The sequence below is a fragment of the Trichomycterus rosablanca genome, chromosome 5, assembly GCF_030014385.1.
Source record: "Trichomycterus rosablanca isolate fTriRos1 chromosome 5, fTriRos1.hap1, whole genome shotgun sequence".
NCBI classification, from domain to species: Eukaryota; Metazoa; Chordata; class Actinopteri; order Siluriformes; family Trichomycteridae; genus Trichomycterus; species Trichomycterus rosablanca.
The window spans coordinates 23506834-23517217 of NC_085992.1; the positions used below are offsets into that span (position 1 = coordinate 23506834).

Consider the following 10384-nt stretch of genomic DNA (forward strand, 5'->3'; position numbering starts at 1 on the left):
AACTTTAGTGTTGGTATGAGTTGTAATTTGGGCATGCTGTCATTCTAAATCAATGTAGGCACTTTGATTTGTTTGTTTTAATTTCCTGTCCTCTCTCATGAATGCACACTGATCAGCCATTACATTAAAACCACCTCCTTGTTTCTACACTCACTGTCCATTTTACCAGCTCCACTTACCATATAGGAGCACTTTGTAGTTCTACTATTACTGACTGTAGTCCATCTACAGTATTTCTCTACATACTTTTTTTAAAGCCTGCTTTCACCCTGTTCTTCAATGGTCAGGACCCCCACAGGACCACTACAGAGTGTATTATTTAGGTGGTGGATCATTCTCAGCACTGCAGTGACAATGACATGGTGGTGGTGTGTTAGTATGTGTTGTGCTGTTATGAGTGAATAAGACACAGCAGCACTGCTGGAGCTTTTAAACACCATGTCCACTCACTGTCCACTTTATTAGATACCTTGTAGATGTAAAGTCAGATACGATCGCTCATCTATTGCTGCTGTTTGAGTTGGTCATCTTCTAGACCTTCATCAGTGGTCACAGGACACTGCCCATGGGGCGCTGTTGGCTGGATATTTTTGGTTGGTGGACTATTCTCAGTCCAGCAGTGACAGTGAGGTGTTTAAAAACTCCATCAGTGCTGCTGTGTCTTATTCACTCATACCAGCACAACACACACTAACACACCACCATGTCAGTGTCACTGCAGTGCTGAGAATGATCCACCACCCAAATAATACCTGCTCTGTAGTGGTCCTGTGAGGGTCCTGACCATTAAAGAACAGCATGAAAGCATGCTAACAAAGCATGCAGAGAAACAGATGGACTACAGTCAGTAGTGCTTCTTTATGGTAAGTGAAGCTGATAAAATGGACAGTGAGTGTAGAAACAAGGAGGTGGTTTTAATGTTATGGCTGATCAGTGTATGTTTATGCTTTAACATTTTATGTTTTTACTTACAGGAGTGGCACCCATGATGGCCAAGTCTTTAAAAGCCTTTAAGAAGCAGCTTGGACGCAGATAAACAGATTTTTGATGACCAATTATTACACACCAATGTGAACAACTGTAAGCTACTTTCATTTTGTTATAAAGCCTTAGCAGATTGAATCTGCATTACTTTTCGTTTGGATTAACTAAATATTTTTTGATATAGAAAGACCGGTATGCACTTATAAATGACTGAAGCAAAAATGCTCTAGCTAAATAAATACATCTAAATTAAAACATTTGTAACGTGTATTGTTTTATTCAACGTGTTGTGTACTTTATTGTAAATGCTTTGCCTCCATCTAGTGGATATTATGATAAAAACAAATTACGTTTTAGTTAGAAATGTAATGAGAATGCACATTAATAAACAACAACTGTCTGGTGTTTAATAGCCACATCTTTCTAAATACACCGACGAGGCATAACATTATGACCGGTGACAGGTGATTATGACAGGTGAAGTGAATAACACTGATTATCTCTTCATCACGGCACCTGTTAGTGGGTGGTTATATTAGGCAGCAAGTGAACATTTTATCCTCAAAGTTGATGTGTTGTGCCAAGTTCACACTACATGATTTTCCAAGTCGTCAGGTCGCTGTACAGTTCACACTACACAACTGGATCTCTAGTAATCGGGAGTCTTTCAAGTCGGTGTGGCTTTCACACTACATGACTGATCGGTGATAGGGGGTTTCACACTACACAATCTATCACCAACTGGAATCACAGGCGAGCTTTTCTGGTCTTCCAAACTACGTTCTGTCATGAAAACAAACGCGAGAAGTAACAAGGGGTTAAATGATACCACGTCTAAAAATGCTCGTCAACAAGTAGCAAGCGATTAAAGTTCGTGCGCTGATGGTGCAGCATAAAATCAAGTAGGAAAAATAGGAGCAGCATGGATTGTTCTGTAGTGAGTTGGAGGTTAATAAATATTTTTTGCAATGCAACGTTGGTGTTATGTTTTGTAGAGAATGATCAGGTCAGAAATACTGTAAAACTTGTGTGTGCCGATGTTTTCTGATATAAACTATATTACGCCCCTGTCCCATCTTTTTACAACACCTCCCCTGCGTTTCCCCTCACCGTATCTTGCGTTCTCACTGGCTGTTCAAGATAGCACTTATTGCCAGTCGGGCAACTTAGATCCAGATATCTGACAAGTTAGATATCTCTCTTCGGTCGCCGAGCACTCTGCGAGTGCTTGGCAAGCTGCTCGGATCGAGTTGTTGAGTAGTTCTCACACAGCGATTGAGAGCAGAGTTTTGATCGCCGAGCAAACACAGAGTTGCTCCCGAGCCGGCAAATCTAGCGCTGACCGGTTGTCGAGTGAAAAAATAGTGTAATGTGAACTAGGCATTAGAAGCAGAAAAAATGGGCAAGCGTAAGCGTTTGAGCAAGTTTGATAAGGGCCAATTTGTGATGGCTAGACGACTGGGTCAGTATCTATCAAAAGTGGTCCAAGGAAGGAACAGTGGTAAACCGGCGACAGGGTCATGGGTGGCCAAAACTCATTGATGCACATGGGGAGCGAAGGCTGGTCCGTGTCCAATCCAACAGACGAGCTACTGTAGCTCAAATTGCTGAAGAAGTTAATGTTGGTTTTGATAGAAAGGTGTCAGAATACACAGTGCATCACAGTTTGTTGTGTATGGGGCTGCATAGCCACAGATGCCAATCTGCCCCATGTCCACTGCTGAAAGCACCAACAGTGGGCATGTGAGCAACGGAACTGGACCACGGAGCAATGGAAGAAGATGCTCTGGTCTGATGAATCATGTTTTCTTTTACATCACGTGGATGGCCAGGTGCGTGTGTGTCGCTTACCTGGGGAACACATGGCACCAGGAGGAACTATGGGAAGAAGGCAAGCTGGCGGAGGCAGTGTGATGCTTTGGGCAATGTGGATGTTACTTTGACACGTACCACCTACCTAAGCATTGTTGCAGACCATGTACACCCTTTCATGGAAACGGTATTCCCTGATGGCTGTGGACTCTTTCAGCAGGATAATACGCCCTGCCACAAAGCAAAAATGGTTCAGGAATGGTTTGAGGAGCACAACAACGAGTTTGAGGTGTTGACGTGGCCTCCAAATTCCCCAGATCTCAATCCAATCGAGCATCTGTGGGATGTGCTGGACAAACGAGTCCGATCCATGGAGGCCCCACCTTACAACTTACAGGAGTTACAGGATCTGCTGCTAACATCTTGGTGCCAGATACTACAGCACACCTTCAGGGGTCTATTGGAGTCCATGCCTTGACGGGTCAGGGCTGTTTTGGCAGCAAAAGGGGGAGCAACACAATATTAGAAAGGTGGTCAGAATGTTATGCCTGATCGGTGTGTAACAGCGGCAAACAAGATGTAAAAACAATTATTCACGTAAGGCCCTTTACTACCTCATCATAACTGTGCCCCTGTGCACAAAGCGACATCCATACACACATGGTTTAAAAAGTTTGGTAATTTGGTTTGAAGGACCACACTAAAAAAACCTTCATGTTATCTTGTGCTGTTGTAGCTCATGGTTGGATCCATTGTGTATTTTGATAAGCTATTCTGCTCACCATGTAATGAATGGTCAGTTGATTAACTATAGCCTTTTAGTCGGGTCATTCATTTGTTCTCCTCAACAAGCATACACTCTATAACTGCAACGCTTTTGAAATTTTTTAGTTCCACTACATTTTGAATGAGAATTTTGCATAATAAAGTTCCACATCAGTAACACTAAATACTACATACTAAAACCACCAAAACAAATATTCTGGTGTTTAATGTGAACATTAAGTAAAGCTCTTGGCCCAAGTATTTATGATATTACACATTACAGTGCTGCAACAGGATGTTCACAATGAAGTGGCTGGTAAGTATTTCTCCAAACTGCTCAAAACAGGTCCTCATCACATAAGAGCTTAGATGTTTTATGACCCTCAACTTTTTTTTTTTTAATGCATTTTCTTCCTTTTTCTCCTGATTTTTAGCACGTCCAATTTTAACCCAATTGCGGTATGCTTCATGTCTACTGGTGCTGACCCCCGCCCCTGATTGAGGAGAGCGAACTAACACACTTCCCCTCCAATACGTGAGCAGTAGGCGACTGCATTTTTTTCACCTGCACCAGTTGAGTTCATATGTGAATCAGCCCTGTCCAAGGAGAGCCACACCCTGATCAGCATTATTTCTCTACTTCGTGCAGATGCCATCAACCAGCCATCAGAGGTCATAATTGCATCAGGTCTCCATCCGGCTCCCTAACCTTGTATTAACAACAGCCAAATGATGTTCATATAGCCACCCAGCCCAGACGGATGGCTGAGATTTGATACGATGTCTTCGAATTCCCAGCTCTGGTGTGCTAGCGTATTTTAGCATAATTATCTGATAAATAATTCTTCACACATTAGAAAGTAATATGCAGTCAATATGGTACAAAATTTTTTTCAGGGAATGTTTCAATATTACAGAATGATGATATGCCCCACTGAAAAAAAAACCTTGGAATGTGAATTGGTTTCTCTAAAAGGCCTTTCTCTAAAAGTTTGAAAGTGCAAACTGTAGAGAAGCTCTTTAACTCTTCTATATATCTCAAAAAATTAAAGATTTTTGCATTCAGGTGGTGCAGCGATCTACCAGCCCACACCGCACAAGATCCCAGATGTGGTTATCTGTGTTTTCTAATGGCTGGGTATCTTACATTACATTTTTACATTTACATTTTTGGCATTTAGCAGACACTTTTATCCAAAGCGACTTACAGTACTGTAACAGTATATTTTCTAAGCATTTGAGGGTTAAAGGCCACCTCTTATACCAGCAACCTAGGGTGGCACGGTGGCTGTCGCCTCACAGCAAGAAGGTCCTCGGTTTGATCTCCAGGTGGGGCAGTCCGGGTCCTTTCTCTGTGGAGTTTGCATGTTCTCCCTGTGTCTGCGTGCGTTTCCTCTCCGGGTGCTCCGGTTTCCTCCCACAGACCAAAGACATGCAAGTGAGGTGAATTGGAGATACAAAATTGTCCATGACAGTGTTTGACATTAAACTTGTGAACTGATGAATCTTGAGTAACGAATAACTACCATTTCTTCATTAATGTAACCAAAGAGTGTAAAACATGACGTTAAAACCCTAATAAATAAACCAGCAACCTCTTAGTTACTAGTCCAGTACCTTTACCGCTCGGCTACAACAGCCTCTTGTGTCTATAGACACGACTTTCTGTGTCGGTTAGGGTTGATGGTTAATCCTCATTACTGCTACAATTGTGGCCTCTGCTGTCAGGTCAAAGGTGACTATGGAGATAAAAAATAGACAGTAGTGTGCGACTGTCATATACAGTCAAGCCGGAAAGTCTGCACACCCCTTTCACCTTCTCCACGTTTTATTACATTACAGACTTATTCTATAATAGATTAAGTTCTTTTTTTTGGTTGTTGTCATGTTGGAAGTTAAACCTTCGACCCAGTCTGAGGTCCAGAGCGCTCTGGAGCAGGTTTTCTTCAAGGATCTCGGTGTGCTTAGCTGCATTCATCTTTCCTTCTATCAGAACTAGTCGCTCCGGTCCTGCTGCTGAAAGTCTAGGAAGATTTTTGGTGGTTTCAAACTATTTCCATTTACGAATGATGGTGGCTGTTGTGCTCTTTGGGACCTGTAAAGCTGCAGCAATTTTTCTGTACCCTTCTCCAGATCTATGCCCTGACACAATCCTGTTTCTGAGGTCTGCAGATAATTCCTTTGCTCTGATATGCACTGTCAACTGTGAGACCTTATATAGGCAGGTGTTGGCAATCCCCAATCATGTCCAATCAATTGAATTTACCACAGGTGCACTCCAATTAAATTGTAGAAACATCTCAAGCAGCATTAGTGAAAACAAAATGCACCTCAGCTCACTTTTGGGTGTCATATCAAAGGGTGTGCAAACTTGTGTACATAGGATATTTTACATTTTGATTTTTAATAAATTAGCACAAATGTCTAAAAACCTGCTTTCACTTTGTCATTGTGTGTGGAATCTTGTGACAAAAAAACGAACTCAATCTATAATAGAATGAGTCTGTAATGTAATAAAACATGGAGAAGGTGAAAGGGGTGTGCAGACTTTCTGGCTTGAGTGTATATATACAAAGCCCATTTCCAGAAAAGTTGGGACATTTTGTACAACAATAAAAATAGGAATTAATGATCTGTTAATTCTTTTGATCTTATTTTTGATAAAAATAGACATTAAATTTCCAAGGTCTTTACTGATCAACTTCTTTATATTTTGTAAAAGTAAACACGTTCAAATAGTCATGCCAACAACACACTCCAGAAAGTTGTAGGCGTAATTACTTTCCTATTTCCTATGTCTCTCATTTCCTTTGTAACTTTTTAATTGCTTGTGAACTGAGAACACTAATTGTTGCAGTTGTACAAGTGGAATTTTTGTCTGTTCTTGCTTGATATGTGACTTCAGCTCCTTTACAGTTTGTGGTCCACTTCGTCTGATTCTCCTTCATGCTGCACCACACATTTTCAATATGAGACAGATTTGAACTGCAGGTAGGCCAGTCAAGCACACACATTTTGTGTCTATAGTCTCCACCTTTCACTGATAAGTCTTGACTGTCCTTTTCATCTTTAGCTAGGAGAACTTGACGTCTGTTTTCCCAAAACAAGCTGAACCGTGGACTAATCTCGCCACAGCACACGTTTCCTCTGTCTTTAGGACCATTTGAGATGAAGTCAAGCCCAGACAACTCTGAGGCTCTGATAAATTCGGATCGATTCTTTGACCTAACCGCTCCCATCACTCTTATTTTTCCCCAGTCTCAATTTTTTGGGGTTTGTTTCAGGAATCAAATTCTAAATGTGTTTCTGTTTTCAAAAAGAAGTTGATTCTTAATGTGGCAGGTGATTCTTTTTTGCTTGTTAGCCAAGACCATGGTGATGCAAAGTTTGCTTCACTGTGAACAGTGTCACTCAAGTTTCATCAGCTGCCACTTCATGGCAGACGTGTTTTTGGTGGTTTTTGGATTACATTTGGCCTTTTGCACAAACTTTACCTTCAGCAACAGTGTGGCAGGTGACATTGTTGGGTTTTCCCCAGAGAATTAGTGTCTGCAGTAAATGTAAGCACTAACAAGAAATTTGAAAGCCATGCCACAAAGTTAAATTAAATTGAAGTTTCTACATCAACAAGTTTATATTAGATGTTATTATATGTATACTTTTGGCCCGGATTATTTTATAAAACTATATACAACCCTAAATCAGAAAAAGTTGGGACAGCATGGAAAAAAAACACAGAGTTTCTTACATTTAGTTAGACTTTTATTTGATTGCAGACAGGATGAACCTGAGATATTTCATGTTTTGTCTGCAACTTAATTTCATTTATTAATAAACATCCATTCCTGCATTTCAGGCCTGCAACACATTCCAAAAAAAGTTGGGACAGTAAAGCATTCACCACTTTGTAATGTTGCCATTCCTTTTCCTTGGCACCAAGGATACCAAGCGATTTAGTGTTTCAGCTTTAATTTTGTCTCATTCTTCCTGCAAACATGTCTTAAGATGTGCAACAGTACGGAGTTTCGTTTCAAAATTCTCCACACATTCTCTATTGGGGACAGGTCAGGACTGCAGACAGGCCAGTCCAGTACCCATACCCTCTTCTTCCACAGCCATGCCTTTTTAATGTGTGCAGCATGTGGTTTTGCATTGTCTTGTTGAAAACTGCATGGATGTCCCTGGAAAAGATGACATCTTAAAGGCAGCATATGTTGCTCTAAGATCTCAATGTACTTTTCTGCATTAATGCTGCCATCACAGATCCTGGCTTTTGGACTTTTTGCTGATAACAGTCTGGATGATCCTTTTCGTCTTTGGTCTGGAGCACACAGCGTCTATTTTTTTCAAAAAAGACCTGGAATGCTGATTCATCTGACCACAATACACGTTTCCACTGTGTGATGGTCCATCCTAGATGCCTCCGAGCCCAGAGAAGTTGACGCCGCTTCTGGACATGGTTAACATAAGGCTTCTTTTTTGCACAGTAAAGTTTTAAGTGGCATTTGTGCATGTAACTCCGTATTGTAGTGCTTGACAAAGGTTTCCCAAAGTAATCCCTTGCCCATGTGGTTATATCAACTATTGCTGAGTGGCGGTTCTTGATGCAGTGCCGTCTGAAGGATCAAAGATCACGGGCGTTTAGTTTAAGCTTGCGCCCTTGGCCTTTACACACTGAAATTTCTCCCAATTCCCTAAATTGTTTAATGATATTATGCACTGTAGAGGGAGAAATATGGAAATCCCTTCCAATCTTTCTTTGAGGTACATTGTTTTTAAACATTTTAATAATTTTCTCACACATTTGTTGACAAACAGGAGATCCTCTGTCTATTTTTGCTCATCAAAGACTGGATGCTGCTTTTGTACCAAATCATGATTACAATCACCTGTTGACATCACCTGTTTGGAATCACGTAATTCTTTATTTTTTTCACCTCAATACTAGCCCTAAATTGCCCCCATCCCAAAAATCTCAGTGGTGCTATAGGGTTGGCCTTCTACACTGACATGATTTCTTGGGGAATGGTCAAAGTCCTGCAATGGATTAGTGTCCTGTCTTAGGTGCTCCTCTAGAACTAGACCTGATGTGACACTTAACAAAGAAAAAAAGGTGAACATATTTTTTTTTAATTAAAAAGACTTTAAATAGTTTAACCATTGAAATCCCAAGACAAACCTACGTAACCTTCTGACTGTATTTCCTTTTTGATTTGAAAGCCTTAAGAGTTTTTCATGCAAGTGAATACAGCAATTAAAAATGGATATAAGATTTGTACTGTTGTGCCATGAAGCTATACAAAACCTTTCCAGCTAAACACAACAAGCAAGAACCTCTGTAGGGGTGCTGGGGTTACCTGTAAGTTATTAAAGAACAAGCTCCACTTAGAAGAGAAGAGATAATTGGTGTGACAGTCTCTTGAACAAAGTACCTTTCTAGGGCTTCAACAGATCACTCTTTCACCCCAGTCTATTACTGCTTTTTGATAGACTTTGCACTAAAGTTTGAGTCATCTTTATAGAAAAGAAGAAACCATCAAAACCCTAAATGTACAGTTACTGAAAAGACATAAAGCCCAAAGTTTTGTGAGGTCTCTCAATGGAAAGCTCTGTTATAATACAATGAATCAAAAGAAGTCATAAGAAACACTCAAAAGTCTGGGATCTAATAATAAAGAAGCACAGAAACATAGTTTAATACAGCATGAAAAGGTGGAGAAAATGACCTAAATGTCTTAAGTATCTACCTAATCTTACTACCCAAGTCAAAATACAACTCACTCAGTCACTCACTTTCCTAATCGCTTATCCAATTAGGGTCGTGGGGGGCGCTGGAGCCTATTCCAGCTTTTTAATAGGAGCAAGGCACACAGTAACACCCTGGATGGTGCACCAGTCCATCACAGGACAGACACACATACACACACACCCACCCACCCATTCACCTATAGGGCAATTCAGTGTCTCCAATTAATCCGACTGCATGTTTTAGAACTGGGAGGAAACCGGAGCTCCCAGAGGAAACCCACGCAGACATGGGGAGAACATGCAAACTCAGCACAGAAAGGACCCGGACCTCCCCGCCTGGGGATCGAACCCAGGACCTTATTGCTGTGAGGCGACAGTGCTACCCACTGTGCCACCCCAGAATAAAACTATAAACCTTAATTAGAAAGGTTATTGGGTAAAACTGCTGACACCATCTGTCGCTCTTGAATTCCAAAAATCTGTGGCTGCCAATAAAGTGTTGCTGTTAAGACATTAGCCTTAAGAAGTGCAAAATTATCTAAAAAAAAGTCATTGGGTAAAATTGATTGGCTGCATTGGTGGGTGCATTGATCAAAAAGAAGCTGTTAATCAAAAATGACACAAACCAATAACCCTTAGAAGTCTGTGTTGGGTCCAAAAAAATGTTTATAGACTTCATCATAGATTATCAGACCTATAATAACATTGGCTAAACTTTATGAATCATCGGCCAGACAGCCTTTGTTTGCTATCATAACCAGACAAAATGTCTCAATAGTGAAGATTAAAGCAGAGAGAAAACAAAACTAAGTCTGTATTTAGGTGTTATTACAGCATATCATATTGGTCCACATATCTGTTTTTACACTGGATTCCCTTCCTGATGCAACCCTTCTTATTTTATCCTGGCTTGGGACCAGCACTAAGAGTGCATGGACAGGTGCACCTCCCAATGGTTAGGGTGTTTAACCATTCCCCTACCTCGGACATAACTTGTCATATTTGTGTAGATGCCTGACCAGCTGATAGCACCATAAAGATTTGAACCCTGGTTCTTGGCAGTAATGGGCTAATG

The 10384-nt window shown here is 40.8% G+C and overlaps 1 protein-coding gene across 1 annotated transcript in view; it reads left to right on the plus strand.

Annotated features, from left to right (window-relative positions):
* LOC134314398 (elongin-A-like) overlaps positions 1–1195 on the plus strand; it is a 31252-nt gene extending 30057 nt beyond the window's left edge. The window contains exon 11 of the mRNA XM_062994992.1: positions 975–1195. Within this exon, the coding sequence (XP_062851062.1) occupies positions 975–1036 (62 nt within the window). The 3' untranslated portion in view covers positions 1037–1195. The remainder of the gene's footprint in view (positions 1–974) is intronic.
* The last annotated feature ends 9189 nt before the right edge of the window (positions 1196–10384 follow it).